Raw genomic sequence first — 19,614 nt, forward strand, 5'->3', positions numbered from 1 at the left:
GAAGCGAAAATGCTGTAGGCCCTTATGCTCAGATTTGGGTGCACATTAAAGAACCCGAGGTGGTAAAGCCCTCCACCACGGTGTCTCTCATAGTCATATGGTGGTTATGGGACTTTAAACCCTACTGTCAATCAATTAAGGACTAGTACTGTTTTACGAATGGGTTTCGGTGCGGCTACATTAGGCAGCAGCATTGCAGTTTTGCCTATTCAACAACTAAACAAATTGTGCTATAGTAGATGCATGCGCAAGAAAACTGTGGCTCCATCTGAGCATTCATGACCTTGCTACTTCTCCTCATGATGTACATAAATAGTAAAACAATCTTTCAACCGCCGTAGGTGGCAACGCCCATGTGTTTTACATAAAATCGTCTACAACTTGCTACTATGCACTTTTTTGGACACTGGTTTCTTCTCTTGGGCACAGGACATGCCGTTGCGGCTGTTCTACCGTGTGTTCGAGAGCCCGCCGAAGCCACCAGCGCCACTCGCATCGACGGTTCGAGTTCCCACGTCGACCCCAAGTGTGGCGCAAAGTAAAGATCAGCAGAGTAGTGGCGGCATCTCGGCGTGCGTTGCTGCTGGCATCCATGCGCGAGGACCAACGTTGAGCAAGAGGTGACTTGTTTCACACTTTTCTTTGTGTAATAACAGACAACAATGTCAAGAAAAGTATAGGGGATGTTATTAAAAGTAATAGTAATGCAAATGTCAAGAAAAAAAAGTGGATGAAAAGGTAACTTGCCACTGGCAGAAACTGAGCCCACTGACCTTCGAATAGCGCGTCCGATGCTCTGCCACAGAGCTACGGGGGCAGTCATCCCCCGATCAACTTCATAGGGTGTACACGTGCGTAGGCAAAATTGTCTAGCGAACCAATGCAAACTGGAAGTGTGCCGCAGGACGGGAAGAGCAGCCCAAAAGACACAGAGCCGAAAACGAACACACTTTGGCAGAAAAGTGTAGAGGAAATGACATATTATTAGCCAGATTCACTGAGCACAGTGGCAGCATAGCTATGGTTACGCGTCACGGCGTGTCGTAGTGCGGTGGCATGTGCGTTTGCGTAGGTCTTGTACCGACCCGTGGCGGACTGGAGGAGCGGCAGCCTCCATTCTTACGCCCCATTGTTAGCTTAGCAGTGTTCCCACTGCTGCTGTTGTAGCCTTGGAGGTCTCAGCAAAATTTTGTGTGCGGAACGAGTGCGCATGTAGGTACCACGCTGCAAATGGAGGGTCTGCAATGCTCGTGGAAATCAGGCCTGGTTCTGCGGAAAAAAAATTTTTTGAAAGCCGTTTTATTTTGACTGCCAGCATTGCCGCCTGCTGTTTGATGTGTGGTTGACTGATAGCAGCTATCAGGCTATTCGGAGAACACATGGACAGTACAATTGAGTGATTCAGAGAAGACATGAAGGGAACAGCTGAGCAAAGCAGTGCGGAGGGCGAAGATCAGGCACTGCGAAGAAGTTACCACCGCTGCGCGGCAACTGTCTGTGACGTAGTTTCTGGCTGCAGAACGTTTCATAGGAGCGCAGTTTCTCACGGTGCTGAATGTTGTTCCCAAATCATAGTTTCAGGGAATGTAATAACTGGAATTTTTAATATACGGCTCTAATGGGGGGGGGGGGGCGTATCTTTAGTCTTAGTGATTGCACACGCAGTATTCGAGAGATCATATTATGTGGAAAGATATTATTGAGATTCTACTGTATTTAGGCACTTAGTATATTTGAACGAATATTCTGGTATTCGAATTCGCTTCGATTCATATCTATATTGTACGAAATTTCGAAGTATTTGAAATGAACCAACAGGGGTACATAGCCGGCATATAATCTCCCTGTAAAGATGGCTTTACTACACCAGAGGAGTGCCGTATCGTGAGTACTGATTGGCAGGGGAAATCTGCACTGCTGCGAAGCCCCACTTCAAGACTAGAGGAATGCAGAATTGGACATTTTTCAACGGGATGCAGAAATAGAACCGTGAAGGCTCGATTTTGTTGATATAGTTCTGGCAGTGTGATAAAAGTTGGAAAGTATTAAACTCGCAGCATTAATCTGTGCAGAGTCAGGTGAAATCTTCACTTGAAAGTGAGCGCTCGTGTTGTGTCCTTGCGTCGTCTTCTTGAATGCGCACTCTCCACTAATAATGAAGTTTTCTGCTTTGTTCCTTTCAAGTGCTGTTGCTAAGTTATCATGGGAAAGATCCCTCGTTGATGAGACATATTGAAGTTTGGAACCTATTAATGTTATATATAAAAGTAGCTCTAGCCGAGAGATGGTGCTTATAAAGTTTATTATATAACTTGGAATCGTACATTGTCACGCTTGATTCCATTTCATATGCATCAGATGTTCTGGGATATTAAAATTGCATAAGTACTTTTGTGTGTGTGTGTGTGTGTGTGTGTGTGTGTGTGTGTGTGTGTGTGTGTGTGTGTGTGTGTGTGTGTGTGTGTGTGTGTGCGCGCACGCGCGTGCACGTGTGCGCTTGACTGTGCGCAGTAGAGATCATTATGAAAGGATTTTATCTCCTCTTTCGTGACACACCCACTGCACGCGTAACCAAGCACTTGTACTCATCCTAGTTTTCAAGTTCCTGAAGTAATAACGTGCTTCATTAAGTCTCTTGGCTTCCTCATTAACTGTGTGGCTTGTTGGCTTATGATATGCTTTACGGTGAATTATTTGCAACACTGCCTGCATTATGAGCGTGACGTGCCAAAATCTTACACACAGCTTTTTTAACAAATTTCAAGCAGCGAATTTGAACTTAGCGAGTATTACCGTATTATACACTCAAACCTCATTATAATGAAGTTGCATCTTACTTGAAAATGAGTTTGTTATATTTGAAAATTTATCATAAAGGTTTATTCCTAACCATATAACTATACGAGTCTGTTTCTATTTACTTTGTTATAACAGGTATTTCTTTATATCACGGTTCCTTACATTGAGGTTTGAGTATCACATTTTGTTTCTATTGTGTGTATAACCCCTTCAGCGGCGGTGGCTACGATAGTGGGTGAAACACATTTATGCTAGTTATGTCAACTTATGGCCAGGAGAGAGCTAAACACGTTTGAAGTTGGATGAACTGAACCTTCTTCATAGTCACTGTCTCTTGACTGAGCCTCAGTGTGCCGCATATGACTGCAACTGACCCCTTTGGTGAAGGCGCTAGCATGTTCGAATCGTCGAGCAACGTGCCGAGCTTTAGGACTAAGGTCAAAAGTATTGCTTTTATTTTCTCGAAATGAATGCAGCCAAAAAATAAACGCGCACACATTTGGAGCCTACGATTTCATTTTTCATGTGTCCAAATGGAACATTACTGAATGCAGAATAATGCAGTAATTAATTATGTGCGGACTACAATTAACTAATGAAACTGACTTAAACCAACACGTTTCATTTTCTTTCTTAGAATGTAATATAGAGTGCCTTGGAGTTATGATATGCGAATTTGACACATTGATCATTCGGACCTGAAGGAGATATTTTCACATTTATACCCCTGTCACACGGGCACTTAAAAGTCTTTTAAAGTAAGCGGTCTTTTTCGGAAAAGGAGTTCCTAACAGCAAACACACGGCACAGAGCGAACTCCTTTTCAGAAGCGGTCTTTTTCGTAAGCGGAGTTCGTCGATCTCTTTTACGGCTCGGAATGAGTAGCCTGGAAACCAGTGAGCGTCAGCAATTTTCGAGTGGTGGGAAAAAAAGAGTGAATGCTTATTTTTCTGACACCAAAACTCTTTGTAAAAATAAATTTCATATCCTGCAGAAGGTGTAATGAACTCTTTTAATGGTTATTTCCTTTTCTACTCTCGTAAGCAGCTACAACGCGTCGGCAATATCACGTGGTGACGCTCGGTCTCGCGCCGCGCCATTTTGCACAAGCGAGGAAAGCGTGGCAGTCGTGTGTTTGCCTGTCATTCAAGTGGTCAAGCTTGTATAGGGCAATGCCGACTCGCTTCTCAGGAGTGATGGTTTCACGCATGCTGGTGCACTGTGTTTCGAGCTCACTGCACAAGCTCTCAACAATGAAACGAAAGGTGGACGGGTACACTCGAAAAGATTGCTTGAAGTTCTGCTCACCAAGGTGAGGTACAGTTCCCTCGAACCACCTCTCGTTTCGTCTGAAGGCCCAGATCGATCGATCGCAGGCCTTCTCCGACAGCTCCAGTGCGCAAAGCAAGGAATTGCTGAACAGCAGTTGCTGCTTGATCCTCTCCTTGGCGGCTTTTTCAGCGCCTGCCTCGCTTTCCAGAGCGAGAAGGCAGGCCGTGAGGCTTGCGATCCTCGCTTTTTCTTTCGTACGGTCGCCCATAACGTGTCGAGAGCAGTCGAGAGCAGCGAAAAACAAATACAGTAAATAAAAGCCCAGTGGTGCCAGACGGACTTGTGCACGTCGCTAGTTATGGGAATGCTTCCTTAACTAGTGCAGCAAACTTTCACATTGGTGTTTCTTCATCTCTTATTCTTAAATTTATTTGAAGAAACGAGCAGTGCAACAAGTCTTTAATTTGTACATCGTGATACATCGTTTAATTTTCATTGCTTCTCTTTTAACTGCTAGCGCCACACTTTCGCTAACGTCTTCGAACGAAAACACTAAAAGGAGATCGTTGCTGTCGTGTGTCTGCGCCGCAACACCTCTTTGTTAAAAGTCTTTCAACTTTGTAAAAAGACCGCTTACTTCAAAGACTTTTTGCGCGCCCGTGTGACACAGGTATAAGTCTGCGGGGCAAAAAGCTCTTTTCGCTAGCTTGTATTTTTCTGAATGCTCCTCCCTCTCAATGATTCGAAGATCTACTTTCAGTGATAATGGTTACCGACTGCTTTATGTAAACACATATGCGAATCAAATTGTATGTCTTCAGTTGGTGCAAAACGTTCTAACGTACATTTCTGTCCTTTTTGCAGTGCGAGCGTTACACAGGAAAGCAGGGGTTGCAAGAAGGAAACCACCACGTCCAATGCGCCTGCGAAACCTGTCGAATGTGCATCACCCGTCTCCCAGTTGGCCCCTTTGAAGCCTACCAACGAAGCGAGCGGCACGAGCATCGCAGATCCAAAAGTACAAAGCAAACTTGACTCCTCCCCTCCTACGAGAACCACCAACCCTGCATCCGTCACGGGCATAAGTGTAGAGAGTAAACCAACAAAGACTGCGGCGACGACAGCGCCTAGCGTGTCCGCCGCGCAAATGTGCAGTGTTCAGCGAAAAGTACCTGATATCCCTGATGCGAGCAAACCTTGTACCTCCTCAACCACGGTCCCGGCTTCTTTGACTACAAAAGGACCAAGCGAAGCCGGGTCTGTGAACACGGTTGCTGCACCAGCGACTGCTTCACCTTCTTCAACAAAGAAACCTGAGACCGCGTCTGGGCCTAAGGAATCAGCAGCCTCGAGCAAAGAGGCCAAGGCCCTTGCACCATGCGAGCCCGTGGTGTGCCCGTTGGCGAAAGTACCTTCAAGCTCCACGAAGAGTGTAGTGGTTGAGAATGTAAACATGGAGGAAGCAACACCACCTGTGGTCCCTGTAGCTCCATCGGCACATCAAGGCGCTGGCTGCAAACCAGCTCACGTATGCGAGCCTACGTTGACATTTAAAGCGAGCCCCGACAGTGGCTCGAGTGCCAGAACGGCAGGGTTTGTCATGAAATACCAGCCCAAGGTGGCAACTCCCACTTTGAATGGCATTGACAAAGGCATTGCAGACGGTTTGTTGAAAAGTGCAATACGTGCAGGTGATGTTGTGTGCGACGAGGTGATGAATAACGACATCGTAGTTGAAGACGTAGATGCTCGTTTGACATGCAGTAGCTTGGCGATATCTCCACCATCATTAGAGAACAAGAGCGTTGAAGAGAAAATGCCAGAGACAAAAGAGCTGCAGACATGCATCAGCCGTGCGGCACTGAAGGCAGAAGAGAAGAAGAACGCCATGAAAGCGGCCGCCGCTTTGGTGAAAGAAGGTGGTCCATCTGAGAAGGACGGTACAGAGGCATCCTCCGGGGGACTTTCTATCACATTGAGGCCAAACAGGATTTCTGTGAGAAGTCACAGTGACGACTCCGCAGACAAGCGTCCTCGTAAGATCAGTCAGGGCGACGTGTCACCAATAGGTGAACTTCCCACTTCAAAACCCCCGTGCCGTTCTGTCACCCCACCGTTGCCCGTGATCCCGTCCTACCTCACCCTGAGCAAGTCGCATCCATCGCTCTTCCACACATCACCACGCAAGCGAGGTCGACCCAAGCTCGCCACTGTCAATAGCCTGAACGAAGAGATAGAGCGGGCTCACATGATGGCCCGTGGTGAGATGGCTGTAGCTGCTGAGAAGCCTGCGCATCGCGTCGAGGCAACTGCTGAGAAGCCCAAGCCCGTGATTCCGGTTATCACGAGCCTCAAAATCAAGCCTATCCCTCCCCCACCTCCTCCGCAGCACCCCGATGTGCTGTCATCGCCAACTGCACCGGACGTGTTGAAAGATATCCAGCTGCGGCCGCGCTCCAAAAGCCAGGGAGATGTGTCTGAAGGAAAGTCATCGGACACTGAAGACTCCGTCGGGCGCCGGAAGAGCAAGCGGAAGCGTCCACCCGCAGAGCAGCTCAAGGCCATGGTTAGTCAACTGAAGGAGCTGAGCATGGATAAGGTACAGGCGGTGACGCAGGAGCCTCTTCAGAGCCTTTCAGGCAAGGGCATGCCCAAGCCCGAGCAGGGGCCGGAGAAGATCACGCTGCGAGTGACTCGCGACGAGAAGTGCATCCTGAAGGTGGAGAAGCAGCTGCGTCCCGCGGTCGTTTCGGAGACTCTCCACGACTCTGGCTTTTGCGAAGACGTTGTCGCAGACTCGCTCGCTTCCTCTCCCGTTCCCCCCAAATTGAAGAGCATCTCCATCACAGCAACCAGGTCTGCCCAGCATACGGCGGTACGCGTTGTGTCTAGCACTACTACAAGCAAGAGCCTAGAACAAATCAGTGCCACGCGGCACTTGCAGCTCGGGACGAAAAGGGACATGCGCAAAAGCAAGAGAAAGTCCGTCGAAGACTGGGTTAATGAGCAGAGCAAGTGGGTCCGGACACACGAAGCTGAAGCCGTTAAGGAGCAAGACATTGTTCCACCTCAGGCAAAGCCAGATAGGAGTTGCAAGGACGCTCCTTCGGTTCCTCTTGTGTCGTCAGAGTCCAAGGAAGCATCGGCCAAGGGACAGCGGAGGGGCCGCAAGCGGACGAATCCTGTTAAGATCACCAAGCCCGCGCCCGCGATTGACACTCAACAGGACAAGCCCGTGAGCGGCCCCGCTCGTGTTTCTAGCTCCTCTGCTGAAGTTTCAACCATGTCTCAACCACTGCCAGCGGTCGAGAAGGAATCCAGTATGGAAGCAGGGCACAAGGTTAGCACTCACAGTCCGAGAAATAGCGGTGGCAGCAGAAATAAGCAGGAGCCACTGCCAGAGCACCCAAAAAAGTCTCCAGAACTCGTCATCCCGCGCTACATTCCTAATGCGGCCACCAGCGTACCGCTCACGGTCACACATGCTCGAAACAAGCGCCTGCGGGAGTCAAGGCAGGAGGCGTTGGCCGCGTCTTGTCTCGACCTCACATCCTCCCCTTCAGGGAGGGGTGCGTCGACCGAGTCACCCGAAAAGGATTCTGAAAAGAGCAAGTTTTTCAAGGAAGCTCTCAATCTTTCAATGAAAGAAGCAGAGGTGCCCACCGCTTCCTGTAAGGACGCCAGTGCAACAAGCGTGCCACAGTCTAAGCATCCCAAGGAGATTGCAGGAGTCCCGTGTCGAGACGTGCATGGTGCACAGGCAGCAACAGTAGACGACAGCAAAACGGTCACAAAAGCTCTCGAGCAGGCACCACCGAATAACGTAGCTACATCGCAGTTGAGCATCATTCACCAGGTTGTCGAGAAGATTGCTTCTCGGAACTCTCGCAAGTTGCCAAAGAGTCAACAAGAAGTTGTCGACAAAATTCCGGCAGCTACTAAGGAAGAGAATCAAACCAACTGTGGTAGTGGAAAAAAGTGCATTCGGCAAGAAGACTCATGCTCCTCCCGAAGCCCTTCTTCGGGCCAACCAGGATCTTTCGGGGCCTGTCAGGGCAGCGACAAATCTGTCAAACGCAACACACTTACATCGTCTCTGGGCACAGTTGTTGAAGCGAAAGCAGGTTCAAACACCGTTGCAGGTCCAAAAGAAATGCAGCCGTCAGAGCAGTCTCCGAAGTCGATGCAAGCCTGCAATGACCCTTTGCAGACCAGTGCCGTCGGATCGGAGATTTTGCCTCGGATAAACGAGACTGGTGTATTTCGTCTTGAGTTCCCAGCCGCCGAACTTTCGGCTCCGTCTGAGTTGAGAAACTCTAAGGAGGAGTCTTCTGCCGTGACTCCGTCAAGCAACTCTGTGGAGCGTCAGAGTCATGGCAGCTCATCGCTTGTTGGGAAGGAAATGTCTGAGAGCCTACGAAACATTGTGCTGGTACAGGAAAGCATGATGGAGCTTCGACAGGGGTCATCACGATCAAGTTTGGGCAGCTCGGTCGAGGCCCAGGCAAAGGAGTACCCTTCAGCAGCTGAGAAGTTGTCTTCAACAAACAGCTTTCCCCCAAAAGGGAAAAGCCCCACGCAAGAAAATCGCTTGGCTCTGAACGTAAAGAAAGAGCTTTCAAGCAGCAGCAACAACACGTTCGCTCCATCCAGCATGCATTCCAGGCCACAATTTCCCAATTCGCAGTTCCCAGTAAGTGACGTGAAGTCTGTGCGAGATATCAGTCTCGTGGTGCCTCCTGCGGCCACCTGTCTGAGCGAAGTCTTCACTGGGAGCTCCAAACCTTGCGTACGATCAAAATCTGCTGAACTTATAGTGAAGTCACCACCAGAGAACCGATTGTCACCTATCTTTGGGAATGTGCCCATTCTGAAAATTCCCGGCACGGTCGAACGAGAAAGCTTCGATCCTTCAAAGCTGCAGAGTAGCAACGTAAGGAGCATGCGAAGTCCTGTCAGGTCTCCGCTTGGATTGGAAGTGAAAAGCCCAAGCCCGACTGCCCACACTAGTATTGGCAGCTGCGCTGTGCAGGATAAACCAAGCCCTGTGAAATCGCCCTTGGCAACAAACATCAAAATTGTCAATCATATGGGCCACATTCCAACAGATATGTGTGGCGTCTCTGCTGTGCAACGCGCCCCAAGGCCTGTCAGGTCACCAGTGTCAATGGATGTAAGTACAACCAGCCACTGCATTTCTGGTAGTTCTGTGAGAGCTACAGACACTAAGGTCTGCAAACTTCCGCAGGAGAGGGGCCTGTGGCGGCCCATTGACATCTGCACATCGCAACAGCTAACGGAAGCTGCCCTTCAAAAGATAGCAGCCAACAAGAGCATCTCTATAGGTCAAGTGAAGGACAGGAGGCTACAGGTGGCATGTCGAAACCGGCCAGATGTCGCGTTAGATGTCGCGCAGGGGCCCCAGTCTCTGTCTGTCAGCATCGTCACGAGCAATGCGGGGTTGAAAGGTGGTTACATTCACCAAGCAAATGAGATCACACGTGTCTCACAGCCGCTCGAAGTCTTGAGCATTCCCCGACAATCGCACCTCAGCAATCACCAGCAGCCAGATTTCCTTGTCAAAGAAGCACTACCTATGCCACACTGCCTCGATGTGACCAACAGCAAGTTCCATGGCTGCAGCACTTTGTTATTACCCGCACATCCTGAATTGTCCGTAACTTCGCGGAGCGACTTTAAAAGTGGAATTCACATCCCCGCTTCTCTGAGCGTCTACACGAGTGTGCAGCAGAACAGCAACTTATCACCTCCCCCATGCAAGTCAACGACCCTTCCAGGGAAGGAGCGGCTGTCACCACGGTTGAGCGCGGATTTGGAGCAACCTCGCCTTTCCCCAAGACCGTCGGACAGGGTGTCGGTGCGCACTTCAGCCAGGGAAATCTGCCAACCGGAAGGAATCAGCTCCTCTAACGAAGTGCTGGCCGCGAAGTGCGGTATCCGCAAGGGATCTGGTATGCCGAGCCCTAGAGCCAGCGAGAATATGTACAGGACAACAGTGGCCGAGATCGACCTCTTCACGACGCTCAGCATCATTGAGACCATGAAGGGGAGGGCAACGGTGCATGACATCATTGACGAGTACATCACCAACATAGGCAGCTTCTTTTGCATAATGGAGTCGCTCCCCAAGGAGGACAAGCACGTCGCAGAAGTCATGTGTTCCAAGAAGGAGAAGGCTCTTCTGAAGGTCACAGCGCTGCTCAAAAAGGTCACCAGCAAGCTGTCCTCAGGCCAGCTGTCGCGTGCGCTAGCTGTCGAGGCCTTGGTGCAGAGGTTCTTGGAGCGGTGTGGCCGTGATCACGGTAGCACCTTGGCTGCGGCATCGACATCAGGGGAAGAAGTCACGTCGTCAATGTCGGGAACCTCGTGTGTGGTCTCTGCATTGTGTGAGCAGAATGCTGAGGACACGAAGGATGACCCAACCCCGGTTGTCATACCGGATTTTGAATTTGCTGTCGTACCCATCCTAGATGTGCATTTAAGAAATGCAGAATTGAAAAGGAAAGCTTTGAAACGCCTAAGGTATGGTTTGAGGCTTCGCGACCTAGTGGAGTTGAAGAGAAAGTGCACGTCATCGATGATTCTGCCTAGTGAAGAGCAAGTCTGCAGAAGGTTTGCACCTAGGAGGTCTGGAGGCTGGTTTTCCCATCGGTCAGCACCCAGGCAAGTTAAAGAGAGGTGAGTGTTTGGTTTCATGATGCTTTTTGATAAAAGGGGTCATGAACCACTTTTATAAGTAATTATCAAATGACCTCGGTATTGGGAGTTTATTGCCTTCATGAATCAATTGCCGCAAAAGTTTCTCATATCCATGATGGTGCATTCAGACAACAGACTGAATCCCGATTTGTCATTTTAGGCGAACTGCTGATTCGCGGGTGGATTGATTCGCCTCCAGGCACATCTACTCGCTGAATTTTGTCTTAAGAACAGCCGCATTACTCTAGTCCACAGCCTCTGTGCTCATCTGCACCCACTGCCAGCACACCAGTTTAAAGGAGCAGTGACATCCAGTTTACGCATGTCGCGTCTTTTGCGTCAATGCGTAGTTGTCGATCCCCTAGTAATGATTTAGTACTAGTAATGCCACAGACGGACAAATCATATGTGTAGTAATGATTACCATGGCCAGTACAGAAATAAATTCAAAACGGATGCAAAGACTGGCAATCTTCACTGCGAAGCTGTCACCTCGCTGTTCACCTCACCTCACCTCACCCCATCGAATTACGTGGCTGCACGAAATGGTGACGCAACCTTCAGTTGTCATTTTGTCTGCTCAGCGCACATGTGTGTAGGCGCGTTTTCACCACCCCCATTGTTGTTGCCGCCGTCATCGGTGTTCACAAGCGAAGATGAAAGCACCGAAGAATATGGAATCGTGGCGATTCGCAGCATAGCAAATCATTTTCGGTTCAATTCTTTTCTGAGCAGTGATTATGCAGTTTACCTCATGCGGAGCAGTGACGAGACAGCTGTAGATGCACGTCTGGGCTACGCTGGCTTGTAAGACATATGAACACTGCATGCGTGTTACTTGTTCGCGATGACCATAGCTTCAAATGATAACATTCGCGATCACGACTCCACAACAAATAAACCAGAGCAGCACAATGAAAACGCTTCATTTACACGAACGCACCGCACGATCCAAGAAAAACAAAGCAAGTGAAGCTGTTGCTAGGCAACCAGGCGCTGCCGCCACACGGTACCACATGCAGGTAACATGATGACAACACTAAGATTGTCGGCGTCAATCCTACTCGCTCGTCGTCGCTAGGTTTCCGAGGCGTGGCCTAGGAGCTTGTTGAAAATGTCAAAATACTGTTAATGTCTCATGGCCAGGAACACCCTGATGAGCCTTGGACGCTCTTTACGCTCAAAATAGAAATTATCGCAATTCATACTTTGCAAAAAAAAAAATAAATACTTGTGTACCAAGTAGTCAAATGAACACCACATCTCGAGTTCGAAATTTGGTGTCACTGCTTTTTTAAGGGAATTCTACAACTTGGAGGCTGACAATATGTGAAGTTCGTTGAGCTTTGTTGAGCACTGTCAACCACTGTGATCTGTTTCGGTGAAAACGGTGTTGTTAGCAAAATGGCTGGATGGGAAAAAAAAAAAACCTGCTGTACTGAGAACTGCTGAAGGCTGACCTTGCTGCTGTCGTGTGGAGCCCATAGTACGAAGGAAGGATACAGTGAATGTCGACAGAGCGTTTATTTTTTTTTTTCGTATAACGGGTACCGGCAGAGCTCATGGCCCTGCTGCACATTTTTGTGCTGATTTTTTTTTTCCCTCTTAGTTCACATCTCAACTTTTAAATCTGCACTCACATACAGCGACACGCTGTACCTGCCGCAGAATTTTGCATGTGCAACGATTAAAGCAACGACTGACCCGCTACTCTCCAACCTACCAATCATTGCAGATTAATAGTTATGTTGATTAATAGATGACTGTCTTAGAATAAGGCGCCAGAAACAAACTGAAGCACCAGAAGAGTTGAAGTCAACCGCAAGGACTGTAGTGTGGCTCGTACAGAAGGAAAGTGCACTGGTTGCCAGCTTGTTCGCAGTTAAAGCAGCGGCATCCCACCGCCAAAATTGTGATTTTAAAAAATGGGGTTGAGGTCGTCCACCTGCGAGCCAGAGAAAAAAGGTGTGAATGACGAGAAACACTGTTGTGAGGGCGCGTTGCGCGTCGTCCGCCCTCCTAATCCAATTCGGGTCTTTTGTCTTAATGCACCGTAGAAGAATGAGCAGAGTTACGAGGGCTTGTCATGCACGTCCTCTAATCTCTTGCTGCAACGAAAACACCAAGGTGAAGTGAAGGGGGGAGGGAGATGACACGGGGAAGAAAAGTTACACCAGCGCACGTCAATATCTTGAGCGCACGTGACGAAACGCAATTCCTCTGTCCTGCTGTGATTCCTGCATGCGAGGGTGGCTTACTGTGGGAATGTTTGCCGACAACGGATTGCAGCTCTGGCAATGTGGCAGCACCCCATGGCAAGAAGCGCACTTGATGTAAACTCTGCTTTTGCTTCGTGTTGATAAGCATGCTACACGCTGTTTGACGTCGGACAGCAGGCGTCAGCAACTCCTTAGCGAATTAGGATAGGCCTCTATGTGAAAAAAGGGCACCCCCAAAAAAAAAAAAGTCAACTTCTTGCTTCACTGGTGAACTCTTGTCGCCGTGTATTAGTGCAAGATATGTCTGCCATGTTCATAGCAACGTCTGCTATTCACTGAAGATGCTGCCTTTTCACCAAGCCAGAGGGGTGGTTCATGACGGCTTATAGACCTGTATAATTGTCTAAAACAGCAAGTACTAAAGACACGTTTCTGATATTGCATTGCACAGTTTCACCTCGTCACATGCATCCTGCACCAGTTCATCGACGTTTAAAATGTATTGACACGAAAATTTTAGTTGTCCTTTTTTTTTATAAGGCCAAGCCCTCAAGAGTCTATCAAATGTACTGCTAAGTGTGAGGGCCCTCTGACGAAGTAATTAGTGTGTTTATGAAAGCTAGTTTCTAGTCCTACTGTACCCTGACATCACAGCATAGTATAGGCTTCTCGTCACATGCCTGTACAAGGTATCCCGACGTTTCCCCGGCCGCTTGGTACGGTTCCTCTGTTAATGACACACAAGTGACCATTTTGTAAATTTTGGTGCCTGACGTTATCACAACCAGCCAGACTGCTGCGTTAACTCACCGGAATTCATAATGTAGCCCAACGTCAAGGTAGTGTCGATGTCGGTAGGCGTGCCGTGAGAAAACTGGCATTTACGTCAAAATAATGTATCGTACCAGATTTTCGGTAGCCTCATACTTTCTTAGAGCTGGCTTTGTATACATGAGATTTGTATGGCAGTGTAAACACACCTCCAAAAAAAAGTGTCGGCAGCTCTTTAATTTTACTCTGGTTAACTAAACATCAGTGACAATGATGGACAATAACTAAAGTTTCCATCAGGGAAGATAAAGTTACTTGGTGATGCCATAATCAGAGGCGTGCACTTGTTCCTAATGTTATTGATTGTATGCATGTTTTTATGTGATTCAGCACTTCGATGTCATTCTTTGTTTACTTTTTTGCTTTTCAGTCATAAGTTTTATTCGACAACTAATCTGACGACTGCCAGATGAGTCAGCAGCGTATTTTGTTGATTTTTCTGCCTCTTGGTTGAATAGACGAAATCTTTGGTCTCGTTGGGCCCAAATTTAATACAATAAATAATACACTCTACTATTAGTACAATGTAATCGATACAGCTCATGTACCGTGGACAGGGGCTGCATTGACCACATTGTACTATTACAGTGTGCAACAGTCAAGGTCATTTTGTAGCAGCTCAGAAACTCTGTCACTGAGAGTGTAACAAACATAAATTGCTAATGTTTACCAAGTTTATTTTTCTATTCTCTCCCGGTTCTGTACAGCAGTTTCGTGCCGCAGCCTGCTGCCTCTGTTCACCTGCTAACCAAGAGCCTGGCCAGGCTTCTTTCTGTGGCAAGTTTTGGGCTTCCTCAAAGCACTGTGATCGCACGAGAACTTTCTTCATCGTTGACTGGACTTTCACCCAATCTAGTCAACTGCAACGTTCCCCGGAACGGACAGTGTTGTCCTCTCGGGTTGATGCAGCCTGTGATGACACCTGCGTCGTCGGCGCTGCAAGCCTACCGAGAGCCTGGCTCAGCCCGCAACGTTGAGAACATACTGTCCGCGTTATCTTTGTTCTTGTCTGGCCAGCTGGACGGCGCCACGTCGCATGTTCTCCAAGTGGTCTCGCATTTCGCTGATGATCGCTCTGTCATCATCCCTTACACTCGTCGGCGTAGGTCGAGCGACGGGCTGCACCCATCACGCAACATGCTGCTTGTCGAAGCCACCTCCGATAGTTCACTAGTCATCTCATCACCGAAGTCAAATAGCAAGCTTGTGATTGGACCGGATTTCGACAGGCAGATGCTGTCGAGGCTGCTCGACGGACTGAAGTTTAGGATACCAAAGACTCAAGACGCTGCCAATTCCTGGTTGAGCAGTGTCATGCGTGGGGAATCTGGCCAGGGCAGCGGACGAATGCTAACGAACCATGTCGACACACCTGACCAAGGATGGCTTGCAACAAAGGCCATCTCATCGGTCAAGCTAGAGCTGACAGCCCAAGTGAAGCAGTTAATCAGGCCAGTGTTGTTAGCCAAGCGAGAGCTGTTGGTCAAGCCTAAGGTTCCGTTGTCGAGAAGGCTTCTGCAGAAGCGAGGAGCGCCAGCCACTGGCGCCTGTGAGGTGTCGCCTGTACAGAAGAGAAGGCGGTCAGCCGGTGCTCTTGTGCCCGGTGTCGTCGTGGAGGTGCGCTCCGCGACTGCGCATCGGCAACGCCTTGTTAATGCGCACCTGACGAGAAAAGACATGGGGGAAGTCGTTCCTAAGGACTGCGTAGTCGTGCTGCAAAGGTTAGAGCTGCGGAACATTGAGGAGACGATTCTTAAGAAGAGGCATGATAGCAGTGGCGCTCGACCCAAGAAGAAACCAAAGTTGTCTCTGCTTCCAAAAGCTCCGTCATGTGTCGAGAGGTAGTCGAAAGCTGCTGCTGAGCAACCCTGAAAGATGTGTTCTATTGTTGTTTCTTTTCTTCAACCCCCCCCCCCCCCTCCACTTCCTTCCCACAACACGATATCCACGCCCCTTGTGATTTGTTTGCCTGTATTGTAAAGAGAAGCGTCTTTCTCCTCCGTGCACCTGTTTTTTCGCAAGTGCAGTTTTCTCTTTTCCTCGGCAATTTGTTCTATCCCAGTGAAAGAGGCATTGGACGTTGTTTAGCCGTATAGCACGCACGCACACACACACACAAACTTAGGATTTGTAGCTTATTTATGCAAGGAACTGTTTTATTTTTTCTTTGTTGTAAACATGTAATATAATTGTTTCCTTCGTGGCAAGGAGACGATGTAAATAGTGTACGATAATAAATTTTTGTATAATTTAAGCAACTTAACACCATCCTTGTCATGACTTGTCGTTGATTGTGTGGTAAAGCTTCTCGATCGACTTCACATTTATGCAACGGCCGTTGTTGATAAAGTTCTCATGGTCGAAACAGGTGATCTGGAAACTGACGAAAATGAATTTAAAACAAAGATATCATTGTTTCATTGTGAACAAAGCTCCTGTTAGGGAGTCATAACTTGAAAAAATCGCCACTCAAGCACTCTGTATGGGTGTTTAACAAACAAAGTTGAGACGGGCTGCCCCAATGTTTATCAAAGTGTTAACCTTGACAGTTCACCAAAGTTTTTCTCAATTGGTTTCGTCTGTTCACAAATCTTAATTGGTGTTTTCAGGCTGTTTTCTCTTCATTTTGAAAAGAACAGTGGTGTTTGCCAAACCTTTTGTGGCAAGTACATGCTAGGGGCTTTTGCACACAAAGGATGGACGAATTGTGGCCTTGACTAGCCATGTACAGCTTGAATGCAATATATTTGTTTATTCATTTCGGTCAGCGTCACAATAACAGTCTTTTAGTATGTTTCCTCCCTACAAAATGAAGCTCCCTCGTACCCTCCAACTTCATTCAAGTGTGCCCAACTGCTCATGCCAGTTTTCTTGGATCAGCAGCAGACCACTTTGAGCTTTCTGCGTGTAGTTTATGAGTATTCAAATATGTCATGGCAAACTGTGACTTGGTATGCCATGTGTGCACATCAGTGGTGCTACCAAACTAATTTTCAGCCAGCCCTGCCCGTGACACAATATGTACTTAAGCTACATCGCAGAGGATCATATGGTTTCACTAAAGCAGTGTTGCTTTGAATGTCATCTATGTCCATATAGCAGCAGTAGCAGCAGCAACAAAAGTGGCATGAACACCGAATCACATTGGCTGTGATTGACAATTACATGTGCTGTGTGACATTAATTATAATATCGCATCACTTTTGAAGCACTGCCTAGTATTCTGAAGTGACCGATCGCTTACACTGCACTAAGCAGCTAATCGGCTTCATTTGCCCAGTTTCAGTGTGCAGTTGTGGACATAAAACTTTGAGACAGTGCTGATATGATGATTAACCTATAGAAAATTTTCATTCATTCACATGCAATTGAAACTACATATAAGGAAATATACGTATCGAACAGTTGTAAAACCCCTTCAAACTGACCGTAAAAACTTTGGCGTGTATAAATGTGTACAAAAAACTACTATCATCGTGAACGGGTGTGTCGCAGAAAAAAATGCCATTACTCATACCCCTCGTCCACTTAAAAGGAAGAGGGCACCAGACAAAGATTTTAGGTAGACATAACCAGTAATTAAAGCTTTAATAAACTCGGGTTAACTCAATGATGAACACTGCAGCCTGGAATTTTTTTTTGGTGCGGGGGGGGGGGCACTCGCGGAAGACCTTGACTATATTGGAAACTCAAATTTCAAATTTTCATTTCATAGGATAAACGACCCCCCCCCCCCCCTCCTTGAGTCTTTTATCCGAGGGGTAACTCGCTGAAGACCTTGGCTAATTTAGAAAAACTCCTACTTTCATCACTTTGGGTAAAGACCCCCTCCCCCCCCCCTCTTCCATCAGAAGATGGGGGGTTAAGCCCGAACCCTAGAGCAGCCCTCCCTCCACCCCCTTACCTTGGCTGGGGTTCTGCCGTGGACGCACCTTTCAGCTTTGCTGAAGCACATGTACGGCGTGCTTCAACGAGAGAAATCAAGCGAATGGGATAGCCAATGGCGATTCAACGAGACCCCCGAAGCGATGTAAACCGTACGCGAGCGTCGACGTGCCCCGTATATCGGTGGGAGGCGCGAACCCTCTGTGTCAATGCGAGTTTCCGTCTCTGGAGTTTTGACATCCCTGTCGTGTGTGTCTGTATGTGGTTTAACTCGAACCCCTCTGCGCTTAGAAGCGACCCTAGAAACAGTCTAGCATCGTCTAGCTGAAGCCGATCAACAGCCTAGAAGCAACCAGGTTAGATTTCAGCATAGTCCAGCTTCGTCGTTTCAAGCTTTGTGCGACTTGATGCGAGCTTCACCATTTCTTTATTTCGAATTGTACACGCGTAGTAGTTTTTCGAGATCACCTTAAGATTCGATATAACCGCGTTCGACTATAGTACCACTATGGTCCCTAGTACCACTCACTGAACCTGTTGTGACGCATCAACATCAACACTGATTTTGCCCTACTAGGATTGGGCACTGCAGAGCACTCAAAGGTGCTGGTGTTTTAGCAGTATGTTATAGTTACCAACAGCAGCGGCTCTTGCTACCAACGGTGCTGCCAGTGGCACTGGTGTTGGTTGGACGCCGGTGAAAGGCTTTGTCTCCATCTGAGGACAGTGTCGTGGGCAGCCACCGGCCGAGCGCAGGCCACGCGCCCGCGTGTTCCCTTTCATAAAGGACGACAGTGTGCTTCATTTTTACCGTTTGGGAACCGCGCAAACCGTCAAAAACCGTAACGTCTCGACTATAGTGAACTCTGCAGTCGCGACGACTGAAGCAGGAACTTCAGGATGGCGTCGCCCCTTCGCATGTGCTTACTGCGCGTGTTCTCGCTTGCCATAGTGTGTTCTGGTAGCAAGCGTGGTGCTTTAGGTATCGTGAAAGAGTAATCCACAACTATGAGGACAACCGTTTTAGGGGCGAAGGTCCTTACGCCGTGGGTCGTATGTCCCGTGCCATCGTATAGCAGCCAGTTGCATTGCATTGCATGTCAATAAAAACGGTGTCACTGCATATCCACGCGCAGTGAATGATTGAGTGGGGCGAAGCGTCCGTCCGCTTCGCCCCCCTCGTCATTGACCTCGTGGATATGCTGCGATTTTTTTCTTGGTGCCCAGCCCCACCAAATTTTATAGAAAAGAGATTGTCAACCATACGGGGAGAGTAATTCCTTTTTCCGGAAGGACCCGAGGCCCCACTAGCTCCACATTGAGAGAGGGAGAATCCTATCGACTTAAGAATTGAACAAAATTATACTTGAGTCTCTTGGGGCTAGATTCGTAGTGTTATTATGAATATGTATAGTATATAGGAGACTCTAGACTTGTCCACAAATGCCCATGCGTGACTTTTGGTGTGTTTCAAGCAAAAGGAGGCGCCCCGAGAGAGCGCCCAAAACCTTGTGTCTTTGGTGTGGAAATTAAGATAGTCAACAGCCGCGAAGTCCCACAATTACTTTTTTCACTGATATTACATGAACAATACCAAATGACAACTTTCCAGGCTGACTATGGCAATCGGCAGCTGCTTGTGAGAAAGCGTTGCGTTATCATCCTCCTATACCTGCCACCAGAAACCTTCCGCGATTGGTCGGTTTGTATGCTCCCAGCTAGCACCCACATTACCGAGCTACCCGCGCGCTCGCCTGTCCCTACCTCCGCAACTTTCTTGTGGAAAATAAGCGTACACATCCTCGCCGCTTTATCATCCACAGATTGTCACTGCAATGGGATAACGTTGTGGTAACCAAATACGTTAGCCTCATCTGGTTGAATACTA

At 48.1% G+C, this 19,614-nt stretch overlaps 1 protein-coding gene across 2 annotated transcripts in view; it reads left to right on the plus strand.

Annotated features, from left to right (window-relative positions):
* The window catches only part of LOC119166980 (uncharacterized), a 38,086-nt gene extending 21,982 nt beyond the window's left edge, over window positions 1–16,104 (plus strand). Inside the window, exons 10-12 of one of the 2 annotated variants that reach the window (XM_037418380.2) lie at window positions 430–620; window positions 4,936–10,770; window positions 14,549–16,104. In XM_037418380.2, the coding sequence (XP_037274277.2) occupies window positions 430–620; window positions 4,936–10,770; window positions 14,549–15,686 (7,164 nt within the window). In that variant the 3' untranslated portion in view covers window positions 15,687–16,104. The remainder of the gene's footprint in view (window positions 1–429; window positions 621–4,935; window positions 10,771–14,548) is intronic. The other variant, XM_037418381.2, reaches the window with a different exon arrangement.
* Window positions 16,105–19,614: the final 3,510 nt, after the last annotated feature.

This window comes from Rhipicephalus microplus, chromosome 6, assembly GCF_043290135.1.
Source record: "Rhipicephalus microplus isolate Deutch F79 chromosome 6, USDA_Rmic, whole genome shotgun sequence".
NCBI classification, from domain to species: Eukaryota; Metazoa; Arthropoda; class Arachnida; order Ixodida; family Ixodidae; genus Rhipicephalus; species Rhipicephalus microplus.